The following is a 27,809-nucleotide window of genomic DNA, read 5'->3' as shown; positions in this document are numbered from 1 at the left end:
TCATTTCCGGTCTTGCGTAATAAAAGCCTAGGACGTCTGCCCCGTTATCTGATCACTGTACCAGTGTTCCCTTAAAAGTTAATAATTCATCAACAAAACAATTGAAATAATGATAACACACGTTGTTCTGTACACATTTATAAGTTTAACGTTATTATTAAATACAAAAAAGGGTTGCTTGTCTAACAGATGTGTGGATAATGCATCCGTTTGTAGAATTTTACAGTGACCGACTGCTCAGTGATTTAATTTGCCAGACACAGAGCTTTAATTGTTTTACATTAATTCTCAACTGAATTAATGCAGACATTTTTGTTAATCAAAACCTCAAATATTAAAGAACATTTGGCAGGAGCAGACCGTCACATCCACCACATTGAGTAGGAACTGCGATACAATTTATTATTCTTATTCATTTGTGAGTGTCATAGGATTTTGAGTCAGCAGAACTGAAAGCTCTGTGATCATATCAGTCCAAATGAAGTGTCCTTATTTGCCACATCCATCCAACCGGACTTCTGGTTTCAATGTCTCCTCTCCTACTGCAGAGGTTGCTTCAGATCAAACAGTCCTGTTCCACCTTTCACCACCTTCCCCACCACAAGGCAGGCTGATGGGGACACCAGCTGATCGTGTGACCCTGAAAGAGGAGGGGAAAAACAGCCATGAACAAACAAAAAAACACAAAGGGAAGTGCAGCGGTGGCTCCAAGGTTCAAGGAGAACAGACGACTTCTGACAGGAAACCACAACGGCGCCGGGGAAACTGCAGCGACGATCGCCTTAAATAATTTATCCTGTATAATTTAATTATTTAACTCGACTGCGCTCGTTTGAATCTCAGAAAGTGGAATGCTCCATTTCCATTACAGGTACTTATAACGTTCACTGTCACATGTCTCTTCTCACACTCAGTCAAGAAATGGGTAGATAACACTTGTTTTTCTCTCTTTTTTGCATAATCATTATCTTCCATTTCCTCACCCAGCATGGTCGCCTGTTTGAGGAATTTATAGCTGGTCTCGAAGGTCATCTGCTGCAGAGGGGACGAGTTGGACTGGATGGCGTGCCGGTTCAGTGGCTTATACACGCCTTCGAAACACATGTAATCTGCTACCAGGGACAGATGTCTGGGGTCCACCTCGATACCTGGACAGGACAGAGAAAAACAAAGCCTGAGTGGTTCTGACAGCCATGTGGTCTGCTATCTGGTACTTGTACTGTGTGTGTGTGTACCATAGACGGCAAAGACATCTTTGATCTCCTTCTCTATGACCTTCAGAGCCACTTCAATCCCATATGTGTTCGCCATGGCATGGACCTGATTGGAGTACAGTCTGTTGATGTCCAAGATCTGGAGGAAAAATGTAGTCTCAATGTTGTGATCATCACCAAGCCAAGATAAAAAATAATAATAATAATAATATGTGCAACCTCATTATATAATAACTTAAAATACAATAATACTTCATGAGCAATTAGCCCTAACCAAACGCTCTTTCATTATGAAGTCACTGCATTTTATCTTTTTAGCAATTAAACGGCGCATTGCAATATTTGAATCCACTGCAAAGACTTGCGTGAGTTACATTGTGACTAACACATTTGAATAGTTACACGTCTGAGTCAGTTAAAACGGAAGTAGATACGACCAACTGTTGTGCAGTCAAAATATTTTTATGAATATGGTTAACTTCTCGATTCCGCTCTGGGCAACTTATCGTTCACCCCTAAAACCAGTGTAGTCTCATGTTGGAACAAACGTACATCGCTGTGGTTGAACATTTCCTGCATGTTGATGCCTTCTGTGTTGAGCACCGTCTCCTTCTCGCCGCTCTTCGTGGTGGTTTCACCCAGCAGGCAGCGTGTCAAGCCTTTGGTCTCCACGATGACGGCGTTCTGGGCCAGCGTCGACAGGACCGAAGTCAGGTCAAAGTGCACCTTGCTCACCGGTAGGACCAGGTCCACCTATGAACGGGGGAGACGAGAGGCGGATGAAGGGAATGAAGGGCAGTGTGTGCCAAATACCCGGTGGAACAGGCTCGGTACACAATCAAAGTCAAAGTCAAAGTCAAAGTCAGCTTTATTGTCATTTCCTCAGTACTTTACATACAGAGAAGTTGAAAAATCGTTTCTCTCTAGTCCCACATAGTGAATACAAATAATAAGCGTAGCAGACTGTCAGACCCTGCTGCAGTAAAATGAAGGTTTTCTAAAGGGACTCTGGTGCTTGGAAACACTACCACTTTCATCCACAGGGACCGCCAAAATCACCACACAATGAAAGCTGCGTGTAGTAACTTCAACATTTGCCATACTTTAACCAGCCGCAATTTAATGTGATGTATACAGTAATGCATCAATCATTACAATCCATTAATATAACATGTGCTGTTCTGAAATAGGTCTTTCTACATTATGACTATTTTTTACTTTTGAAAGATTCTGAATGCACGACTTTTACGTGTAACAAAGTATTTTCACATTGTCGTATTACTATTTTTACTTAAGTAAAAGTTCTGAGCACTTCTTCCACAACTGATTTGGGCGACCCACGAAAGACTTACAAACCCCCAAAAACCAGCATCTCCCAGTTTTTACAGCATAGGTAAGGGTGTTTGAACCAGGCTAAGGTTAGCGTCCTTTTGCCGGCTTCGGTAAAGACAAATCTAGAGTAAATGACTTAAATGGTATGCAGTTATTAGGGTAAGAAGATAGCCAGTAGCCATGTCATGTTAATTGAATTAACTGTTAACATGATCTTTTATATTAACAGAGTGCCAGTCACAACACTCAGACTGCAGCGGAAGTGGGTAGGCTCGCTTCTATTTTACCGCATGCACGTCACCACCACCACCACCACCACCACCACCACCACCACCGTGGGCATATAGCCTATAAGAGTACAAGCACTAGTTCCCCTTATGGACTCAATTTCCAAACTTGATCTCAATATTGGTCAGTATTTTATAAGAAGTGGTGCATGTTTGGGTGAAATGCACCGCTTCCTAATGATAGCTGTTTGAGGTTTGAAACTGAAACAAACCCAGCATCATGAAGTGGTTCCATCAGACTATTTTGGAAATCCCCCAGGGGGAAAGGGATGCAAAATGCTCCAACTAGAAGTTTCCACGACCGAGGTGGATGGCCTCGTGTCTTAGGAAAGATTATGGGGTTGTGATGATGTAATAAGCCATGATGATGTTGCTTCATTGCTTGCTTTACGGTCGTGGAGAGGATTGAGCTGCTTGAGGCTGTGGCTACACCAACTGCTCTCAAGTGTCCACATGTAAACCTAGAATTCTTATTATTTGCCAAGGCGCATTACCACCAAGGGAATTTTAGTCCTGGGACTGCTTTTCAAGGAAAACGAACTTTGCCCGGGGACTAAGATCATTTGGAGCATCTCATTGATTTTCAGGGCAATACTTTCTAAAAGTACAGGGACTTTCGGGTGGAGTTTTCAGGGATGACCATTCCTGATTGGGCCAACAAACACGACACTGCCGCTTCAACTCGTGTACCGCTTCATTCATAAACCAGGAGGTACTCAAGTATCAATTTTGGACCATTTCAGGACATGAAGTGAGTATTTCTTCTTCACCTCACGACTGTATTCCTCCGACAACTCGTCAGGTTTACATCCATGTCCGTCCAAAATGTCGTTTGTGCCAAATGTGAAGAAATTCACGAGAATGGACCGGACGGACGGACATTCAGAAAACATAGTGAGAAAGAAAACCATAGGTCATTTTATTTAAGTCTGTTTGTGGATGAAACTTGCAGGCAAACTGAACCGCAGTGTGTTTACCTTTATGACCACCAGCGGCCTTCGTCCCGCCATGTTTCTAATGACTAATTTTCCTAATCTTTGTGGGTCTTCACACACAACAACGGGCTGAAGGAACCTTTTAGTTCCTTGAAAAGTTTTCCCAGAACTAAAAATTAGCGGGAACTTCTGACACGTACACACTCACCTCACACCAGAGCTCGTGCTGTAGATCGTAGAGATACCTCTCTATCGCCGGGTTGGACTCCAGAACCAAGTTCATCCTCATCTGATCCAACGTCTCCTCTCCGTCTCCTCGCCCTTTTACTGCTCGTTTCGGCCTCGCTCTCACTCTTGCAGGCTCTGGCTGGGGCACCTCCGGTGTGTTCTCGTCGTCCTCCTCCTCCTCCCCCACCCCTTCGTCCTCCCCCTGATCTTCTTTATCCTCGGCAACGTCAACTCGGTCCTCTTCCTCGCTCTCATAGTCCACCTGCAGAGGCAAACAGAGATGGGAGTTAATGGTTTTAAAACGGCAAAACTGTGCTGGTGCTAGATTTGTCATGTTTTTAATTATGGTTTAACCCTCTGAACCCAAAAACCTGCTGCCGGGATTGAAAAGCATGTTTTCTTTAAACAATGGCCAAAACTACACTGTTCATTTTAGCCAGAAGACATAAGAACCATCATTATTGTCAGATTATCATCTTTCCGACGGTCCTTGAACACATCATGTGCGACTAACGATAATATTGATATTTCATGAAAACATTTTACAAATAAACCTTTTGCTTTAACCAGATCCTGTAAAAAGCATTAAATTCTGTGTTTCTCAGCGTAACTATGAAGCCATGATTGACAAAAATTCTGTGAAACCTTGATGAACTGCAAGCTACTGTACACATTGAGGAGAGGACAGGAGAGACTAAGTAGTTTGTAAAATATATTATAAATATATTTATATATATAGGTTTTTTTTCACACTTAGAGGGTTAAAGGGTATTTTATTTTATTGAACCTCAGATCTTCAAAGTGAACATCTTGACAGGCTATGGCTAATAAACGGTGAGACCCAGAACATTTGTGCTGTCCAATAGTTCCGCTCATGCCACCTAATGTGTGTGTGTGTGTGTGTGTGTGTGTGTGTGTAGTACATATTTATCCCCAGTGGCCATGATGGAGCACCATGGGGCCCATGAACTACATCTTCACTATAGCAGCCATTTTGGCCAGTGGCATCCACTGAGGAGGAAGCACTGAATTTGACAAGGCTGCAGAGATGTGAGAGTGTTATCAATATTCTCATCTAACCACTGGAAAGAAAGAGAATTAGAATATTTTCCAAGATGTTGAACTAATCATTTAAAGGGGATTTATTTGAGGAAAAGATAAAAAATATATATATATATACTGTATATACATAGATTACGTAGTGCCTCCAATTACATTACTACATTAGCAGTTACCCTATTTATCCAGTCGCTCGAGTATGATATCAAGCAAAGATACATGAAAGCATCGCCTCCTGTGTGAAGAGGACTTGAGGTACTTGATACATTGATCAGAACGAGAAATGTAAAAAAAAAAGGAGAGGGAATTTAAGCAGCAGTCTAGACTGTGTTTCTGTCAGAAATAACACAGCTTCTTTAGATTGTTAGCCACGCTAGTTTAGGGCACGTTACTCTAAGAATGGCCTGTTCATGGTCCCCAGAGGAGGAGTCTTACTGATTTGGTGGTCTCCCTACTTTTCCTCTATATAATTATACATTTCTTTACATCTACGAAATGGATTGGCACAAAATGATGTAGAGACATTCATAGTAATCTAATAAACTTGGTGATATATTTCCTCTGGTGCCACCATGCTCTGGGTGTAACAACAACCGGATGTACTGCCATATTTGGTACACACATTCATGATGATGAACTTTAAGAACTTTGGTTATCCCTACATTTTTCACCTAGCACCATCATCCTGTTCATGCATTTGGTTTAAGATCAAATAACTGCAAAACTAATGACATTTCAACTAACTCCAGCTGCACTTTGTGTTTGGTGCTATTTAGCAACAAGTTATTAGCATGTTAGCACGCAGACGTTAGCATCACCGTTCCTAAATACGGCCTCACAGAGGCAGTAGCATGGCTGTGGACTAATAGTCTTGTTAAATGTCTATTATGAAATGATGGGATGCTGGGATTAGATCAGTAAATTAAATTAAGTGAAAGTTCCAAGAGACGTCCGAGCTTTCCAAATCCGGGAACATCAAGGGGTTGTGCTTTTACACGATATTGGTATTTAACACAAAGTATTTCACCCGTCTTCATACCTCCTCCTCCTGTTTGTCTTTTCGCTTGGCGTCTGAAGCATCGGCGTCTCCTTCGTTCGCCTGGTCATCAATAACCACTCGCTCCACTTCGTCCTCCCCGTCATCCAACTGATGAGTACCACATGACATGGATTTTCAAGGGAAGGAAAGAAACATTCAGGTAAAAACATGCACAACATGAGCGACTACACCAAACCAAAATATCACATACACTGTAATGAATTGCTCTACATTTACGGTGGATTTCAAACGGTATCTTACAGTATTTCATAATAACGGTAACATACAGTTAAATGTTTATCCCTCACATGTAAATTAACAGTTAATGTCGTCAGTTAACCATAACAGCAGACTACTGTAATTAATCAGCATAATACTGTATTTTCTGTGAAGTGGTGGAAATACAAATACATGGTTTGACCGACTTCAGTTCATCCTTCTGAGCAACAGCCATGTGGAGATCAACCGAGGAGCCGATGTAATTTACGCTTATCATCCGAAATTCAAAGTCTCCAGTATTGTTTTGTCTTCATGATTATTTAACTGTTAACATCTCAGATGTTATACTTTGTCTGTTTCGTTACATTAGGGTGCTAATATTGGCGGAGCTAGCTCTGTAAAGTTAACGTTAGCTCTGTGACATTAGCTAGCTCGAGCTCAATTAGCCTTAGAAAGGTTAGCTAGCTAACAGCATAGCAAGTTAACGTAAATAAAGTTAATCACCAATTACAGTGTTTAGATGTAACATTAGTAACCTAACTTTGTTCCATATCCATCAAGAGACGGCGCTGGTGTGCCTGTCTGACAGTAGACTACCACTTCAGCAAACAGTGTGCCGTTGGAAAAGTACTGGCATACCACTTCAGGGATAGGTACATACCACTGAACAACAGCAGCACACCACTCCAGGGATGTGAGTTTTGTGATGTAATACAAATTTTATTTACTTTATTATTTGTCTTGAAAACATGTATTAAACTGCAACAATTATGTATTGAATGTCTGTTATTGTTTTATTTGATGGGAAATAAATGCAAAATGATTGGGTTGTATTACCCTTTGTAAAGAAACGGTAACATTCCGGCATATACCGCAAAAATCACGGAAAAACCCAGTTATCCCACTATCACATACCGTAATCCAGTATACTGTAAGATACCGTAAATGTAAATGATGGTACTTTCACCGTAAAAAAACAGAAAATTACTGGCGTCCTTGCTGCCAGTAAGTTACCGTTATTTTACAGTGAAATTGTTTAGAGTATAGGGAACACTGAAACAAAGGCAAGCCAATGAAATACAGACCCCTGCTGGCTCAGCTGTTTCCTCGCCATCATGGTCCTTATCTCCGGGGGTGGCCTTCCTTGTTTCTACGGCAATGGACGCCAATTTGGCACTGCGCTTCTTAATGGCTTCGAGCAGGAGACGGAAAAATCTGTGAGGACAAACAAGTTAATATCAGGTTATTTCTTACTGGATTCTGGCACACACACACACACACACACACACACACACACACACACACACACACACACACACACACACACACACACACACACACACACACACACCTAGTTTCCATGTAGCGGAGGATCTGTTGGGGTGATAGCAGCTTATCCTCACAGTAACGTTCTTGTGGCAGGAAGTGGAAGGCGACTTTGAACGACCGCAGCTTTTGGTGATTTTCGATCCGCAAAGATTCTACCACATCCACCCTCTGAAGTACCTGCTCCCACACACACACACACACAGAGTTGTGCTGAGTTCCTATTTTTAATTCCCCAACACCTCTCAAATGCAAAGGTTTGCGTAAAGCACACAGGTGAGGACATCTCAAAACACAATGAGTATCACAACAAATGCATGAGGAGATAAAAGAAGAGACAGACAGGAGGGAAGAAAGGAACAAGTGCTGGCATCATAAAACAACAACAACAAAAAAACACCAAAGAAACCACACAATGAAAATAAAAGACGGGATGAAGAGAAAAATAGAAGAGGAAAAGAAAGAATACAAAAAGAGGCAAGAGAAGCAGATCCTTACCTCAGCCAGACAGACTCTGGTGAGTTTCTTACGGAGTGTCTTGGCCCTCTTCAAGGCTTTCTTGGTGTTTAGCACTGGGGCGCTCATCATGGGAGTTTTAATGTTGGAGCTGGCCACCATCAGGATCTCTCTCAGTCTGCGAGACAGGTGGACGGAGAGTGAGACATAAGAGGACAAATATGACGAAAGGAACGCCAGAACAGTCCTGCCGGGACATTTGCAGAGCTCCAAACTGTCACACATTAGACTCTACTCACGCATGCTCATACCACAACTTTTGCTTCACACATTTATTTTTCCTATTCTGTGAAACCAAAGCCGAGACCGACGCAACAGTCGACATGGGACTCTTATTTTTCTGCCTGTTCTAAGAGTCGTGAAGTGTTCATCACAAAAGGTGACGAAAGGAGACGTTACCGGGGTATTCCCAAAGTGACATTCATCTCTCCTCTGCCGGCAAAGTGGAAGGTGTTGAGGGTCATCTGGGTGGAGGGCTCGCCTATGGACTGAGCCGCCAGCAGACCCACCGCTTCACCCGGATCACACAGCGAGCGCTGCCACTTGTAGTGCAACAGCTGCCGGAGACTGACGACGCACAGAGACACACAGAGAGACACAGAGCGAGTTGAGCGAGGTATGTACTTCACTTCGTAACATTTCTCGGCTTCATAAAGTTGTAATACATTTTATAGAATTTGTATTTTTCGCCCAGTCTGTACCTGTGGGTGTCCACGCTGTCTCGGCTCCTCCTGTCCTCGTTCTGGAGGTAATTCTCCGTGATGTTGTGGAAGTTTTCCGATACCGAGCCGAAGCAGACGTCGGGCTTCAACAGGCCCAGGGAGGGCTCGGGGCAGCGGGAGGTCTTCCTGCTGTATTTCAACCTGCTGTGTTCGTCCAGAGAACGCCACTGTTTGAAGAGCTGCAGAGGGAGCGGAGTTCAGAAGTACAGCTCAGTCAGAGGAGGTTAAATGGTCAGTGGTCTGTATGCACTGAGGCTGGAGAGAGTCCAGGAAACTGTCACATCTTTTCTACATTTTGATACCTGTGATTCAGCAACATTTCTGCAGTAGATATCTGGTTCTGTTCGTTCTTCCGTCTGCTTCAGTTTGGGCAGCTTCTTCTGAGAAAACAGCAAGAACGCTCCTGACGAGAGATTAAAACACATATACACAAATATAACACGACAAATATTTACATAGGTACATATATAGCATTCATTGTCCAATTCATGCATTCTCCTGATTACATTATTGACCTGCTACTGAACCACAATAGCTCACAGTGGGATTTCAGACCACACAGGGATTTATGGAATTTTAGAAACTCCTATTCTGAATTACATAGATTACCAAACATTCAGTGCGACAAAAAAAACACATTAAAATGAGTGGATACTAAAGTGTAGTTAGTCAGTGTTGGGGAAAATCTAAATGACTAATGATAATGTGTGCTTAAAAAGCTTGGTGTCCTTATGTGTCTTTGTTGTGTGAAGTTCCTCTGACATTAAGCGCCACAGTTGTTTGGTCTATTCGAAAGAACACTCAGCACTGCTTGTAATGGTAAATAAAGTTGTAGACGGTGTCAATACTTCATGGCATCTTCCGATAATCAAAGTGACCATTGATCTAATGAGTGACCCTTGATCTTATGTGCTTACAAATGCGGTGTTAGGAACGGTGTTAGGAAGTGATTACTTTTATGGCGTCCTTTGCTCACTCGTGACGACCACTGTCTATTCTTCTTAGGTCTCAAGGCCTGCTGAGAGAGACCTCTCGGCAACATATTCTGAAGTAGGACTGTGGAAGCATGGAGGTGGGGGCAGAGCAATGTTATGGCCCAAACCTCCTCCTGATTGCGAGAAAGTGACCTTCATTGAAGACCAAATGTTCTAGTGAAGTTACAAACCCTTTGTTCTTTTGACGCCATATGTATTGTATTGTGTATGTGTCACCTCCTGTGACAGAATGCTAAAACAAGTATATGTACCAGTGTCTCAGAGCCAGATCTCTGAGCAGTCTTGGCACGTTGTTGTATGTGTTCAACCCTGTCTCCTTCTTTGCAAAGAATAAATGTTAACTGATTAATGATTTTCCATCGGTCTTGCGTGAATTTTTCTAACAGTCAGTCAAGTTAAATATTTATCTGAAACTTGATTAGAAATCCATTAGAAATCTGTGCAGCAGAGATAAAAGATAACTTTAGTGCCAAAAGAAACTTTGTTATCTACCTCTCCGTGGACCTGCCACCGCCCTCTTTGCTCTCCAGCGCTGGATAGACGCAAAGTGTTGATTGGCAGCCTGAGGGTCCAGACGAGCCAAAACCTGGTCCAGGCGCTGGGACCTCTTGATGACCTGAGAGGAACAGAGATGTTTTTTTACGGTTGGCGTTCATTTTCTACCAAATGGTTTGTGAATCAATGTTGTATTTCAACACTGGAGACACCAATGTTGTCTGATGTTCAATATTTGACTTGTGTGTGAACTTGAGGCGAGCGGGATAATCGAAGTCAAATACAAACAAAGTAGCATTCAAAAGACGGTCTAAGGGTGTACCTTATCTATGAACTCGTTTATTTATTGATATATATTTTCACACAGTAAAAGCAGTGTTTCCCCTACCATGGCCCGCCAACCCGATCCACGCACACACACGCGCACACACACACACACACACACACACACACACCAGTCGCGCCCCCCCCGCCCCACCCCCGCCCCACCCCCGCCAAGCAGCTAAGGCCCGGTAACTGGTCTGCACCCAGTCGCCCCCCCCCCCCCCCCAAAGGCTGTAAACCTAGGGGGAAACACTGAAAAGGTATTTTATTTAACCTCAGATCTTCAAAGTGAACATCTTGACAGGCTATGGCTAATAAACGGTGAGACCCAGAACATTAGTGCTGTGCAATAATTCCTCTCATGCCACCTAATGTGTGTGTGTGTGTGTGTGTGTGTGTGTGTGTGTGTGTGTGTGTAGTACATATTTATCCCCAGTGGCCATGATGGAGCACCATGGGGCCCATGAACTACATCTTCACTGTAGCAGCCATTTTGGCCAGTGGCATCCACTGAGGAGGAAGCACTGAATTTGACAAGGCTGCGTTCTTTCTATATCCTGATATATTGTGCACTGTGAACTAGTCCTCATGGAGCTGTTGCTCCAACATTGGCTGAGCTGCACTTTAAGGTTGAAGTCATGTTTAAACCTCTGCTGTCTGGAACAGAAATCATGTGTTTTCTCACACTCCTCACAAGCTGAGTTGAACGTGGCCTGTGGTTTAACCTTTACCCACTATGTTACTGTCAGTGTGTCATGCAAAAAGCCCAAACCCAACAAATGGTCGCAGTAGCCGGGGTTTAATTCAAACCTGCTGAACACCTGGTGTAACAGGTGTCTACGGTCAGTTTTACCCATTTGGAAAATTCTAATCTTTTGCAATGTGTCATTGTGCATGTCAAATGTAAAATGAATGTTCATATATTTAAACGGTGTCACATCTTCCCCAGTTACATGTTATCTGATTTAGGACAAAGAAACCAGAAACACCAATGACACGTCCAGAAATTCACTTGGAAATCATAGAAAAAAAGATGCTTCTTATTCTGCAGTATACTTTTACTGCAGTATCGAAGTAATCCAGTGATGGTTATCTGTACATTCATGGGTACATTACAGGAGCTGCCAACAGCTACTTCCAATGGTGCAGCCCTGTTTTAAACCTCTGCTCCAGTTCCAGGTAATCAGGAGGCTTTCATTGTTTGACCTAATACGGTGCACTTATCAAGGTGCTCCCAGTAAAGCCAAAAACAGATACCACCATTACACACCGAGACAGAAAAAATAGACAAAATGCATTTAAATACCATCAGCATTATTAATGTGTGTGTAATTATTCATGGCGTGTTCACAGAAACAACACTGTGCCTGCGCTTTGCTCTGTTTTTACCTCGTAGTTGTCCTCTATGAAAGGGAACTGCTTTTGATGCAGGAACGGAGTCTTGGGGATATCCAGTCCGTCTTCGCCGTACAGGAACTGGACCACGGAGCCATCGCTGTCCCTCACCGTCAGATCGTACTGCACAACCAGGCCCTCCAGATGCTTTATGACACATCTGCAGAGGCGAGGATAGGAGAGAGAGAATGGCAGCAAGGTCAGTAGGAGGAGAGGACAAAGCGTCCTAGGGTGAGCTTCTTCATCCTGAGGGTGGTCCTGCTCTGGTTCACACCATGACCCTTTGCTCCACTGATTCAGCTTCACAATAGACAGATTTTACACAGTTACAAAATCATCATTTATTTTACTGAACCTCAAATCTTCAAAGTGATAAACAACTGGACAAGCTATGGTTAATAAACTGTACAACCCAGAACATGTGTGTATGGCAGCTGTGAAGTAATAGTGCTGTTCACTGGTTCAGCCCATACAACCTTATGTGTATGTAGTACATATTTATCCCCAGTGGCCATGATGGAGCACCATGGGGCCCATGAACTACACCTTCACTGTAGCAGCCATTTTGGCCAGTGGCATCCACTGAGGAGGAAGCACTGAATTTGACAAGGCTGCGTTTGGCTAGTATGAACATTATCAAGTCGCAGAGTGTACAGTTAGTTGCTGGTTTCGTGTCATGGCACCATTTTGTATTATAATTCAAGCACTCGGGTAACCTAATGAGGACAGTTGTTGTAACTAAGTAGCATGGGTGCAGGAAGTAGGAGGGGCCTGATGCTGAGAGAGTGCTTCCTTTCTGAAAATGTTGAACTCGAGGTGTCAGCGCTACTGGAGGGAAATTGGGGTGGGAGACGGTTGTTAAACCACATTGCTACTTCCTCAAAAGCTGTAGTGTAAACTGCACCTGTGGTTTAGGCTGTAGCCAGAGTGTGTAAATAAACACCTGAATCCCAGAAATGATTACAGTTGGGCTGTGCTGTCCCGGTTGTCTGACAAAAGGATTGATGAAAGCTGATGTTCTTCATTGCCATTTTGTCAGTGCAGCTGTTGGGGTCAAAATCTAAATGACTATGATAATGTGTGTTTACAAAGTCTGGTGTCATTATGTGATCATTTTTATGGCACCCTGTCCTTGTTGTGTGAACTTCCTCTGACATTAAGCGCCACAGCTGTTTAGTCTATCCAAAAGAACACTCAGCACTGCTTGTAATGGTAAATAAAGTTGTAGACGGCGTCAATACTTCATGGTGTCTTCAGATTATAAAAGTGACCTTTGTACTAGAACAAAGACATCCAAATCTTTCTGTGATCTAAGTCAGTGATTTTCAACCGCTGTGCCGCGGCACACCAGTGTGCCGTGAGAGATCGCCAGGTGTGCGGTGGGGAAATGTCCAATTTCACTTAATGAGTCAAAAAAATATATTATTTAGTTGTTGCAAATACTTTGCCATTGTTGAGCGTCTGAGCTGTAATATTGTGGCTGGCTAAGTAATAATACTCTTCCATGCCGGTGGGTGGCAGTAGGTAGCGCAATAATGACTTTGTTAATTTAAAACAGTAGAATTAAATGATGCGCGGGAGAGGTTGCGATGAAAAAAGGAACAGCGATGGAGAAATATTTGAAAAGGAAAAATACAAACTCTGAACTGGGCCCTGGACAAAATAACCCAGATGTAAAGCCTCGTAAGGATCAACACATTGAGAGACTTGTCATTAAATTGTCAGCATATATCCGGCCCTCGGTACAACGGCCCGCCAGAGAATATCATTATTTACCATAACTGGCCCGCCACACCACAGAGCTCCGGGACGAAACGTGGCGATGTGAGCTGGCTTTATGTGCAACATAACGAAGCATCTCACTGCGCTAAACCTCCAGCTTCAGGGACGGGTGTGATGCAGTAAAAGTCCACCGCTGTGTTCCCGACTGCGCATTTTGCTGATAACTGGGTGCACTTGGCACGGAGTTCACTCGGCGATTTGCCGACTTTGCATTTCAGAAATTTGAATTTGAACTGCTCAGCAATCAGTTTGCAGTTGAAGTGGAAAGAGCACCTGTGCACATCCACATGGAGCTGATAGAACTCCAGTGTAATGACGCACTCAAGGCAAAGTGTGACTCTGTGGGTGCTGCTCAGGTTCCAAGCTTCATCCCCGAAACGATGCCTTAACTTCGCCTACTGTACACGCTGCTCAAACGCTCTGCATGTTTGGAAGCACATACCTGTGTGAGCAGCTTTTCTCTGTGATGAAGATGAACATAAACTCACACAGGAGTCGTCTCACTGATGCACACCTTCACTCCACATTGAGGGTTTCCACAGAACCTAACCCCAGATATTAATGACCTGGTAGCCAAGAAAAGATGCCAAACATCTGGCTCTGGTACGTCTGCATAACATAATGTATCTTACCTAAACATGTATTCTTTTTGCACTTTGTCCAATATCCCTTCTATCCTGTTTATTAAATGGTGACTCTATTTGGCCCTCAACGCAAGTCCCAATTTTTAGTTTTGGCCCTCTCTGAGATTGAGTTAGACACCGTGGCATATATGCTGTATTATATGCTAAAAGGTGTCATTTTGTAACGTTTTTGGTTGTTGGTGTGCCGCGGGATCTTTTTAATGTAAAAAGTGTGCCGCGGCTCAGAAAAGGTTGAAAAACACTGATCAGGGAAGTCAACCGTGCAGTTCTCTAAATTTTACATATAGGCACCAGATCTGATAAGAAAAGGGAAACATGGATGCAAATGATGTAAACTGGAAATGTGCAACGTAGTGTTTGCCTTTCTGTTTCTAAGATGCGTCTCCGTTTCAAAGAGCTTCTGAGAGAGAGACTGAGAACATGAACCACGCCAAATGGGAATTGAATGCCTTTGCACACAACACTTTAAAGATGGCAGCAGCCTTTTTCAGTAAGTGGTGAGGTTTACGTTACCTCTGCAGGTATCCTGATCTGGATGTTTTCACAGCTGTGTCGACCAGTCCCTCTCTGCCGGCCATACAGTGGAAGAAAAACTCCTGAACACAACGACATTACACACGGAAAAGGAGAGAAAATGAGTCGCATGGAAACAAGATTCATAGCATCGAGGAATCGTTCATTTTCACTATTAGATTCACTAAGTGAGCAAGAGTCATAAGAGTGACTACTCTGATCATCGGCCTCGCTTCTTCCACGGACATCTCAACTGTGGTTGACAATTATAGAATTCTGGTCATAATCATATCTAAGGAGCTGATACATCCCTAAAGGCCCCGCCGTTTAAAAATCGCCTTGGCAAAGCAGGTTAGCCAGAAAGGTGTGGTGCGCCTCTCACATACTCTGTAGTTCTCTCACAGCCCAACAGCTAACAAGCTAGCTAGCCCTACAACGTCTACCTGCATCAAAACAGGAAGGCCGTGGATAAGTAGTAAAGCCCGCCTCTTGCTGGATTTGATTGGTGGCCCGGGTCAAGCGCGACATTGTCGAGCAGTGCGACTCCATTGACATCCATGGTGCGTTTCTAGTGACACGACTCTGTGGGATCATGGCCTAACAACCAAAATCTGTTCAAAAGGAGGAGATCTTATCCAATTGGGGGTCCATGCCCCAATGTGTGTCAATTTAGGGGTCTTGTTGGCGTGGAAAGAGGCTGAGAACCACTGCTCCACACAACACACAAACACAGCTCTCCTCGTGTACCTGTGGTTTGATGCCCGTGAGGAACCTTCCAGAAATGAAGCCTCCAGCACTGGGGGCGGGGTCATATGGCTGGAAGCACGGCAAGGATTTCCCAGAAGGCATCAGTGGAGGCCTGCGGCCCTCCAACTCGATCTGGCCCAGTAGACATGAAATCTGAAAACAAACAAACAAACACACACACACAGGGTTAGGGTTTTAGTTTAATAGCTTTCGGTTCATCAGCGTTTATTGAAGTGTGGGGGAGGTACCTGCATGGTGTTTACAGTCGATCCCTTGGCTCCTGACTGGACCATCAGTTGGAGGTTGTTGTCTGGGAAAGACGTGTGGAGTCCGACGGGCATGCACACCTACAAACACACACGATGCAAACAAAGCAGTCAAAAGAAGTTCCCGGAAAGAAACGAACTGTGGGCCGTCGCTAAACACATGCTGGCTGCAGCGGTGCTGTAGCAACAAGCGCATGCAGTGATTTCAGTGACTTCACAACCTTCAGATCGCTGCACCGTTCACACGTTCTTAAAGTCAATGTGGTTTTCGCACTACGCGACTGTGCGGCGACAGGGTGTCACACACTACGTGATCTTTTGTCACAAAAACACACGTGAGAAGGGACACAGGTACATAATAGGCTTTTTCCATACGTCTTTACTATCTCCCCTACGTAGATCAGTCACTGCGTTAGTGTTATGGTTACTCATGCAAACATCCGACACATTGCACACACAGGTGGGCTACAAGATTCCATTTAGGTCAGCCAGGGCTCTTGTAGTGTGTGTAGGCTGTCAAAAGAGCCTACTGAGCCAATATTTTGGACAAAGTTGGCAGTGTGTCAGTCAGGTTATCATAACCGGTCGGGTGGGTGCAGGTGTTAGAAAACCCTGACTCGTGCATAAATAGCACACTCTGCTCTGCTGGTTGCAAAATGTAAATAAATATATTGTTCAGTGCCTTTCATTGAGCACCAACTTCATGTTTATGTGCGTATTGTCAGAAAAAAAACTGACTTGAAGTGTAAATAAACGCTTCAGTTCAGGTTGCGGTTACGTGAGACGCAGGGGAGAAGGAGCTTTTGAAATGGTAAAAAGACACTTCTGACACCCTCAGATCTAGACACGCACAGGCTGGGTGGGAACGACTGAAACCGTCTTTTACCTTGTAATACAGGAGCAATATTTGCGGGGATACAGTGATTTGCAACTTTAACAGAAAGTGGGACTGGGCCGTAAAGTGGATCCTGCGGTGGAAACAACATACAATATGCGCTTCTATTCCATTTCTCCATGCTGGTATTATGTCTGCACATTCCGATTGAGAGGCAGTGTATCAGTCATCGTTCGCTGTACTGAAGTAAAGAAGTAGTAGTAGTCAGTAGTAGTAGTAGTAGTGATGGTGGTGCTGCTAGGCTAGTAGTACTGGCAGGTTACCTTGTTGATGTCGTTGTTCACTTGGTTGGCCACTTCTTTGAACTTGTGGTCAGCCATGCTGAAGTCTTTCTGGTCCGGGTTGAGGTGAGCATCCTGCCAGCGGCTCTGGGCCTCATCTTGATCCACATTGGCGGGCAGGTTGAAGGCTGCTTGGAGGGCCTTAGATATGGAAAGGAAAAAGATAAGAGCACTAAATATGTTTTTGGCCGCAGCAGGAAGTTGTTTTCAGGGGAAAAGCTCCAAAGACCCACTGTGCACTACCGGCTCAACAGAACAGCAGACAGACAGTTGTTCCTGTTGCCCCCAAGTGGCCAAAAGGATCAGTTGTTGCAAGTTTATGGTTGCATTTGAAGCCACACAGGGTTGAAGCCCCTGGCCATGGCAGTATAAACACAGACTATGACACAGCAATGGAGGGCCGTCAGCTCCTTCTTACAAATCCAGCATGGAAACAAGATGGATGAAGAGCTAAAAGCAACACATGGACTGCACCAGCTGTGAGTGAACATGCAGAGGTTTTTCAGATTTTTAAAGTCGATGAAAGCACTGAAAGTTCAGACACTCAACATTACAGAGTAATTAGCACTCAGTTTATTTTACTGCATGTGTGTGTGTGTGTGTGTGTGTGTGTGTGTGTGTGTGTGTGTGTGTGTGTGTGTGTGTGTGTGTGTGTGTGTGTGTGTGTGTGTGTGTAGTACATATTTATCCCCAGTGGCCATGATGGAGCACCATGGGGCCCATGAACTACACCTTCACTGTAGCAGCCATTTTGGCCAGTGGCATCCACTGAGGAGGAAGCACTGAATTTGACAAGGCTGCGTTTTGTATTATAAAAACTTACTTTGTGTGGAGTAGTACCTTTTATGTCATAATATATATAATATAATATATGTATATATGACATTTGGTTTGAATAACACAAAATCGTTACTGAAATACTTAAAACTATTGAGCATTTGTGGGCAGAATAATTTGACTTTCATGAGTCATGCGTTTGTTAATATCAATTTAGACAACGTAATGTTCATGTATCATGATATCTGGATACATGATTTAATTATGATACGATTCCACTAAAAGACAATAAATGATATTGAATTATCGCTCAGCCTGGAGATGATGGAAACACATCTGATGCTTCAACTCACTCTGGTGCCAATCTGCAGAGATTCTTCAATGATTTTTTTCCTCTGCCTGTTGGCGGCTGGTTTCACCAGGATGTCTTCCACACCTGGACACAAGCACAAAAAGGTGAATATTTGAACATAATATTCTTCTTCTGCCTTGAGTAATCGTACACAAAAACTGACAGACTTAAACCAGTAATGCTGTCTGGAATATGTCTGTCAGGAGAGCAACAAATGGCTTGGCATGTGCATGAACTGTATCTGGGCTCTCACCCAAAGTGAAGCCTCTGTACAGCTGCAGGTAAGCAGTGAAGAGTCGAGCCAGACAGCTGAGCAGCTTGCCACTGGTCTGCCCTCCGTACAGCTCGTAGCAGCAGTGGACCAGACCGTAGGCTGACGAGCCGTAGTGGGCTTTGTCCAGAACCCCCACCAACAGCTCCCCCTGACGAATCACCACCTGGGAAACCAAAGAAAGAGGGGTAAATACATGTCATTGTTTATGTTACGTTTGGTGGTAATTCATCATTTGATGCCTTGAATAGGGGGTGTGGCATCACGATTGACAGCTGCGATTGACGGCAGCTCCGAGTATGGTAGTCACAGAGCAGGAGACTGAAGTCCCGCCCCTCGAACGCAGACTGGCCAATCATAGCGTAGCATCGGTCAGCTCCGACAAGAGTCCCAAAACTATCCGACTGCTTTTTAGACTCTCGTGCAGTCGTTTCAGATTTTCTTCATTTTCAGGCTGGTTTTGTGGATTCGGAGCTAGCCGTGGTTAAACGTTGTGTAACTGTGATACTCGTTGGAAGGAGAGGAACTTTTCTAAAACGTTACGTTTCTACGTAAAAACCAGGGGATCTATGGGGACGAGGTGGTCACTTTTAGGCTTTAGCTTCTATCTTTATCTTTAGAACCTGTTGCAACATGCGACAATTTGATCATAAATGTATTAATAGAGACATTACAGCTAAGTGTCTCACTGGCCAAACGGTTACCGCGGCGCTCACATCAGTTAAGTGCAGCAGCTCGGTCGCTCTCACACGAACAAGCTGTGGCCGTGCTGGCAATTGGCATCCGAAATATGTCACCAGCGCAAGATAGCGCCTGTATCCGGGATGTTTTGTATTCATTAAAGTACTGCAGGAGGAAGTGTTTGTGTGTAGTACATATTTATCCCCAGAGGCCATGATGGAGCACCATGGGGCCCATGAACTACACCTTCACTGTAGCAGCCGTTTTGGCCAGTGGCATCCACTGAGGAGGAAGCACTGAATTTGACAAGGCTGCGTTTTTTTTCTAAATACTTATTTTGTGTGGATTAGTGCCTTTTGTCTTCCCTATGTTCATTGGTTTGAATAATACAAAATCTCGAAATAAGTTGTCGGTACTGAAATACTTGAAGCTATGGAGTATTTTCTGATTTGATCAAAAACATGTGGGCAAAATAATGAGATTTTCTGAGAAACTAAACTTGAGTCACGCGTCTGTTAATATCAATATCAATTCAGACAACGTAATGGTGTATCAAGAAATCTGGATACATGATTTAATTATGATATGATTCCACTAAAAGACATTAAATGATCTTTTATGAAATGAACACATCTGATGCTTTAACTCACTCTGGAGATGCGTCGTCCATCTCTATACACAGTCTATGTTTGGCACATGTCTGTGTGTGTGTGTGTGTGTGTGTGTGTGTGTGTGTACCTGTGAGTCACACATGCTGTCAGGTATGTATCCTGGAGCAGCTCGTGGTGGGACTTGGATCCAAGCTTTGCTGGGGATTTTGGATTTGCCAGTCAGGTTGAGCGGCACAGCCTTTTCAGGGATTACATTCAGCAGGAGCGTCGACACCACCTGCAACAATCACCAAATCAGTGACACAATAGCACAAATGAGTTTGCAGAGGCATTCGCAGTTTTCTAGTACAGTCACGTTGATATCTTGTTGCCTTTGTGAAAGCCCCGATGATTGAGGGTTCACTTCTCTCTTCCACATAAACACAAAAATCAGACGTATGCTCGCTCGCAGGAGGTTACTTTTTTGCCACAACAAGCAGAATTGAATATCGCTCTGTTATCGTGGACATGTTGGGATTATTATCGTGGCATTATCGCGTTGAACGATAACCTCAAGCCAAGTCACAAGTTAAATTACCTGCTTTCCTGTCCAGAGTTGCTGTGGTTTGAGTATGGCCGGCGGCAGCAGTGTAACTCTGCCTGGTTTGTCAGTGAGTCCTCTGTACACCAACTCAATGTACTGGACTCGGGTGAAGAAACAGCCTCGTATCGTCATCCTCGTACCGGACACCATGTGGTCCTGGATCAGACCCGCTAGAGGTTTACCATCCTAAAGAGAGCGAGAGAAAGACATGAGCGCTGACCTGTGTGCGCTATTAGGAATGTGTAGGCCTCTAAAAGCTGCCTGCTACTGAGCACAAGCACTGCTGCCCAGTGACAGCGCTGTCGGTACCGTTTTCATAGATAACGTCACAACCGTGCAAGATAAAGACACGAAGAGTTACAGGTGCGGTGTTGACATCATAATGACGGTCAAGATCGAAGATGGACGTGGTCCGAACAAGGAAACACCACCTGTCCCAAATTGGTGCGTGACCGGTGTGATCCTGACGTAAGATGGTCTCTAGTGATTATTAAGTGTCTGTCAACATTATGGAAAGGACACTACAGAGAAACCTTTCTTTACCGTTTGCTTGATCTGATCAGTTTGTTACCGGTCTAACCATGTCTCGCTCAAGGAGAAGTCTCATTCTAAAATCTTGTGACAACATAGAAAACATGAGAGAGAGGTAAAGAAGAGGAGTCCAGGAGATAGTTTGTTGTGTGGGAGTAAAGCAAGCGTTACTTGGTGTTCTCTGATAGATTTTCAATGTCATGGCTGAATATTTGGCTGAGTTTGGACAACGTGGACCAACTCCCACAAGAGATTTAAGAGACAATATCAGCTTCAGTTGAGTATATGGTTTAGTAGACACTCTTCACCGGTTCAGTTCATTTGATTACATGTTTGTGTGTAGTACATATTTATCCCCAGAGGCCATGATAGAGCACCATGGGGCCCATGAACTACACCTTCACTGTAGCAGCCGTTTTGGCCAGTGGCATCCACTGAGGAGGAAGCACTGAATTTGACAAGGCTGCGTTTGGCTAGTACGAACATAAGCCTATTATCAAGTCAGACAGTTTGTGTCATGGCACCTTTTTTTATTCCAATTCATTTTTTACCCAGTAACGTAATGTTTTAGAAAGAGATTTCTCCTCCCAACCTCTCTGGATACGAGTATCAGTGTTACATAACGTTTAACCATGACTCGCTCTAAATCCACTGAACCAGGATGAAAACTAGTCTGAAATGACATGAACCTACGGAGCAGAGCTCTTGATAGCTGTTGATGCTACGCAATAATTGGCCATCCTACGTTTGAGGGGCGGGACTTAGCGAAGGGTCAATGGAACAAGAAAAAGGTTAATTAGCATGCAACAATTAGCCGACACTAATTACTGGCTATGTAATGTAAATGAATGTGCCAAATAGCAGATTAAAACATTAGATTGACAACTATTGGTACCAAGGAGTTCAGGTCTGTGTTAGGACTCTATGGAGATATTCTATCTACAGTGTGTCTATATACCAACCTTGGGGACGAGGTACTGCTGGTCAGTGCTGACTAACGTGTAGGCCTCTGCTCTGGCCAGCTCACTTTGAGGGAAGTGCGCGTTCATCTCATCTCCATCAAAGTCAGCGTTGTACGCCTTGCAGTTGGCATAGTGGAGCCTTAGTACCTGCAGCATCAAATGAAGACAAAAGAGCAATTTGTTATACATCATATGTTGATTTCTAACACACAACAGAACGAATGGGCCTGGACCGAACAGATGGTACCTTCTCTCCTGGTAAGATGCGTGCACAGTGGGCTTGTATGGAGGGTCTGTGCAGAGTTGGCTGTCTGTTGAGTAACAAAACATCTCCGTTCTTTATATGACGCTTCACCTGGACAGACAAAAGGGACACCGACAATGAAAGGTCAACTCTCACTGCAGGGCACACAAGGCTTTGTGCCTGTGCACTACAACCACTACACATCACAGTATCAGACTTACTATCTTCATGGGCATCGTATGTGGACCGGGACAGGGCGTCAGCAGTTGCTTGGCAACGGCTTCTCTCTGTACAAGGCTGGTGGGCGACAGGATGGTTTTCCTACCGTCCTCGTTTATCACCATGGACGCACCGGGGTGGACGTCGGGTCCGTTGAGGACGGCCTGACGAAGCTCCTTCACGTTCCACGGGGTGACGGGCTGCGGGTAGGTCAGCTTGGTGGCAAACACCTGCACAGGGGGCGGGAGAGACGGAGAGCTCGGTTCATTCCGGATCGAAGAAATATGCAAATATAAAAGTTAGCCTCCTATAATGGTCGCAATGGCGACGATACAATGTCCGTTCTACTCCTATTCTACTTCTGGCACTCTTTTTTGAAATGATCAGAAACGGAGTCAAGACGTACCATAGGTATGCCGATCTCGTTGGTCTCTATGTACATGTCTGGACAGATGACAGATCGTGCAGCGTAGTCCACTCGTTTCCCCATCATGTGTTTCCGGAACAATCCGTCCTTCTTCTCCAAGATCTGGCAGAGGAGTGGAGATGATTAAGAAACTGGCTTTGTTCATCTTTTTTGGCAAACAAGGTTTGTTACATTGCTAAATGCTGCTAAACGGTTTCATGTAACAGATTGTTGTACCAGGTTATGATTTGTTTAGTTTGTTGGAGTGTTATTATATCAGATCGCTGTGGTTATTTGTTGACGCGATGGGTAAGAAGCAGCTGGAAGAACATAGTGATCTGACATTAAAACAGGTCGTGATGCACGGTGCTGTTGTGTGTATCTGATACCTGTCTGATTCCAGGGTATTTCTCCGTCAGCATTTTGTCCATGTCGCTGTCAAAGACGATGTTGATGTGGGTCTGTAGTCGCACCCAGATGTTGTAGAGTTTATCCGTTACAGTCATTCCGGGGATAGTTGTCAAAAACGTCTGGTCTGTCTGTTCTGTCTTTTCCGTCTGTTCAGGAGCCTGAGAAGGGACAAGAGGGGACAGGTTGACGACATGTTGCTGACAATCCCCGTTTGGTTGACTGTAGCACAAAAAAATAAAATAAAGATCTTTGCAGCTGAGCCTTATTATACACAAACAAACAAAAAAAGGATAAGGAGAACAACTGTGAGGACAGAGGGCAACACTGCAACATCACACACACACACACACACACACACACACACACACACACACACACACACACACACACACACACACACACACACACACACACACACACACACACACACACACACACACACTCTTACCTCCTCCTCCTCCTCCTGCACAGTTTTCTCCCCTGCTATGAGAGCCAGAAGTTTCCTTATGAGTCCACAGTCCTTCATGACGGCCTGCATGTTGACCGTCTGACCGTTTGTAAACATCTGGTCGCCCAGTCGATTAATTGGACGATACCTGACAGGAAGAGGAGGGGTGTGACAAAGCAATATGGTTACACTACCTCTGCTAACATCAATACTATTGAGATTAAACATCACGATGACACAATATAAATACGTCCACTATGACACTGTAATCATATTACAGTTTGAACACGCTTCTTTTGATTCTATTCTTCCTGAGAATTTCTAGTCAAAAGTGATAGTGTTGTAGCGATTGTTCAGGAGGTCACGACTAATGTTTGGACACTTTTATACTACCAGTGGCTCAATGCACAGTGTGTGAGACGGCTCGGTCCATAGACATTGAATAGGAATAGAAGGAAGGAAGGAACGTTAGATCCAACACTGCCGCTGGCCACCAGCCCGCTGTTCGGCTCGATTTCTGTAACCAGGGTAGCATGGGGGGAATTAGCAAGATAGCTAACTAGTCAGATTTCCGCTAGTTTGCTGATTCCACAACACTTACATGCTACACTGGTTGCAGTAAATGAGCCTTGTGCTTGTTTAAATCGTTACTACAAAACTTTACGTCGGTGATTCTGCTACTTGCTGTAAATCTGTTTCCTTTATTCGAAAGTTAGCCCGCTACAACAGTCAAAACAATGGCCGCCGCTCTGACCATCCTGACACGTTGCCTCACACTGTACCTGCACGGTGGGACCACCATCAGCTCCAGGAAGAAGAGGTCTGGATAGAAACCTTCCTCTCCCTCCCTCGACGTCGTTCCCGCCTCCAGCCCAGCGAACATACACTTCAAGAAGAAGCCTGGAACAAAGAGGAGATGAGAATTAGTTTGAAAATGATTCCTTCTAACAGACAAAAGCGATTGAAGTCGTGGCCTTTTTTCCAACTCTGACATTAAACAGTATGGCAGTTTCTTCATATGCAAATCAAACACTATTCAAATAATGTGGCACACTTCAAATACTCACTTTCAAATGTGTCTATATGATCTAAACTGGCCCTTTAATTAACCAGGTTTATTTTTTTGGGGCATACCTTCTTTCTCCCACAGTTTGTTGATGTGCTCTCTAGCAGTGCTAGCCGTCAGGTAGACTCTCTTTCCAGCCATCAGATCGTCTGCTGGAAGACAGAAACAAAACCCAGTTGACATCTATTTACTGTCTGTGTGTGTGTGTGTGTGTATAGGCTGGGTTTACAATGGGCGCCATGTTGGTGGTCTCTTTCCCACTCCGTCACTCAGAAGTCAACAATACGTTGAGTCTCAGTCTCCTCCCGCCTGTATAACTGTTGGCACAACAATGAACGGCATGTGTACATGTTATATGAGCTATTGCTTTCTTTAAATTATTACTAACCATCAGTGTTGGCACTGGTCTGCACTGCTGATGGCATTGTGATAATCAGCTTACTGTTGTGTTCACGGCGCACTGTAAACCTGCCGCTCCTACACACACACACACACACACACACACACACACACACACACACACACACACACACACACACACACACACACACACACACACACACACACACACACACACACACACAAACATCATTAAGCAACCTATATTTTCAGCCTCTTTTTAAGCAAATACCCATTTGCATCAGTAAGGTTGTCTTCGTTATAATCCTATTACCACACAAATATAGTGGACAGCAGTGGACACTTCCTCCTGTGTGCTTAGATTTGAATGTAAGCATAAAAATCGGAGTATTTCACTGTGGTCATATACTTCTAGTGGCCAGTGGGAGATTAGTCCTCGGTGTGCCGTTTCATGGTACAACCCACAGACCATAACAGCTGGTACACAGTAGAGTATATACACGTCTGCCAGTATAGAGTTTTATAGCTCAACATTAAAGGAGAATCAGGCTCAATGCAACACTACTTTCATCAAGTCACCTGCAGTAAGGGCACTTCCTAGATTTCATGTGGATCCTCCAGAAGTCGTTGATCAAACTGTTCTTTTTTTCAACAAGGTGTTTGATCTGAAAAAAAAAGACACAAGAATTAGGACAGTGTGCCTCCATGAGAACGGCATGGTGTGCAACAGTAAGATTAAGGTTACACACACTACATTGTGTGAGATGCTCACTTCGTCATTTTACTAAGGGATTTAAAGTTCAGCAGGTTTGTTTGAGCTAAATGCAATACCTGGGATGTCTGTTTTATGTAATATGATTTTGTTATCTACGTAGTTATTCATACTTTGTACCTCTTATAGTCTTATAGTATTGTTTGTTAACTGAATGTGTGAGTGTGTACTCACCGGTTTGGTGTTTTCTGAAGCCTCAGCGTTCACTCCAACTATCGTGTCTGTAAACTGCTTCAGCACCAGCTGGATCTCATCTCCAGTGGCTTTGGGATTCTCTTCCAGGAGCTAACACACACAAATGAGTAAGTAAAGTATAAACGGAGATCTAGACTAACACATTCACAATAAATAAGAAATGCTATCCAACACAACACACAAAAATAATAACATTAAAATCCCCTCATTGGATAAGTATTGTAATGATGAATAATGGTTGATGTATTTTTGGGGATAACGTGTGCTTTAGTCTGCACAATCATGCCCTGAGTAGACTCCAAAGAAAGTTCTAAACCCACCTGGAAGAGAACCTGCTCTATTTGGTAGACCTCCTGCATGGCCCCATGGCCCAATAACTTCAGCTGGTTCAGCAGCAGGTGGATGGCAGCTCTGGGACACGTTAACATGTGACACGAAATACAGGAACCACGAATAAACAGGTAGAGTTTCTGATGCAGGAGAGTAGGAGGAGGTGAGAAAAAAGCATACAAAATATTAGAAACTATCACAAAGGCAGGAGGATTAGAACACGTTTTTAGACAGTGGTTAAAAAGTCACACTAATGCATCTTAACTCCTCAGGCTGGTCCATCAATACCAGTATCACACCCTGTCTTATTGAGTCGTAAACATGTGTGTGCATCTGTGGCCATGCTTACGTCAAAGAACAGCGGGTTGTACACAGGTAGAGGTAGCTCTACATGTCCCAGGTGTCCTGGACAGTTGTTGAAGTCCTGACAGCAGGTTGAACACACCTGGTAAAAACAATACCAGAGAGTAACGTGAAAAATATGGATAATTTTAAGTGCTTGGCAAAAGTCAGGGCTCTCAATCTTAAACTTTACACACAGAGGTACAACTACAAGTCAGGAACAGACGGATCTATAGCATTATGCAGATGTATCATCACCGTATCTTGCAACACACAGAATGTATGTTATATGATTTTCAGTGGAGACGTACCTCTTTACTGTCTGCTGGCCCGAGGGCCAGATCGTACAGGCTGTTCGGGGCCACGTTCCCAACACCATCGAGGAGCCTGAAGTTAGTGATCACCTTCACACTCAGCTTCCTGCACAGGAGATGAGAAGACTGCATTATGAGAACCACGTAACTGCTTCCACGATTATACAGGATTCTTAGCCACTTTTGGGCTATTTTAGGATATCAGGGGATAACTGGTAGCTTTATCATATGGGTGTTATCAGTATTTAGGTGGTTAAGTGTCACCTTGATAGGCCCCTACATGGCTGAACCAATGTATGCTGAAATCTGAATAAACAACAAAAAGACAGGGGTGTGAATTTAAAAACGGGGTAACGTTGTTCTTTAAAACTCTTAGCTATGTATCTGTGTAATTAGCGAGTGGAGTGCTGGAACATAGCGTTACAGCATGCTGACACGAGCAGGCATGTTGTTTTGAACTCATGTTAGCTAGTTTACAAACTATCTCTCACCTTATCTCTTCGGCAGAGTACATGCCAAACGACATGCCCTCCAGTCGCCGCCATGGCACGTCTTTTTCAAATAACATTTTGGAGCATTAGCCACACTTTAGGCTGGTTATTGATATAAATGCATGGCGTACAGTTCAACCACATGCGACGCAAAGTTGTTCCTGTCCTGCACGTGGGACCGTCAGACCAAGCGTCGGATTAGAGGGGAGACAGAAATGCAGAGGACTAG

The 27,809-nt window shown here is 44.0% G+C and overlaps 1 protein-coding gene across 1 annotated transcript; it reads right to left on the bottom strand.

The window, feature by feature from the left end:
* Positions 1-130: 130 nt before the first annotated feature.
* Positions 131-27,733, bottom strand: polr1a (RNA polymerase I subunit A). The gene is made up of 37 exons (XM_079167489.1): positions 27,581-27,733; positions 27,087-27,195; positions 26,783-26,878; positions 26,424-26,573; positions 26,083-26,193; positions 25,716-25,801; positions 25,165-25,253; positions 24,845-24,928; positions 24,493-24,610; positions 23,711-23,858; positions 23,241-23,420; positions 22,852-22,974; positions 22,448-22,675; positions 22,230-22,337; positions 21,983-22,129; positions 20,484-20,675; positions 20,034-20,183; positions 18,597-18,780; positions 18,345-18,427; positions 17,197-17,355; positions 16,021-16,119; positions 15,773-15,925; positions 15,026-15,108; positions 12,081-12,246; positions 10,365-10,488; positions 9,180-9,280; positions 8,857-9,056; positions 8,555-8,722; positions 8,138-8,273; positions 7,665-7,819; positions 7,399-7,528; positions 6,095-6,202; positions 3,977-4,258; positions 1,767-1,967; positions 1,236-1,353; positions 984-1,148; positions 131-640 (listed from the first exon to the last, which is right to left on the bottom strand). Exons 1-37 carry the CDS (start codon positions 27,655-27,657, stop codon positions 540-542), a joined length of 5,112 nt encoding a protein of 1,703 aa, XP_079023615.1. The 5' UTR covers positions 27,658-27,733; the 3' UTR covers positions 131-539.
* Positions 27,734-27,809: the final 76 nt, after the last annotated feature.

The sequence above is a fragment of the Pholis gunnellus genome, assembly GCF_910591455.1.
Source record: "Pholis gunnellus genome assembly, chromosome: 10".
Lineage (NCBI taxonomy): Eukaryota > Metazoa > Chordata > Actinopteri > Perciformes > Pholidae > Pholis > Pholis gunnellus.
The sequence above is the reverse complement of the archived record's forward strand: the minus strand, read 5'-3'. Positions and strand labels throughout refer to the sequence as shown.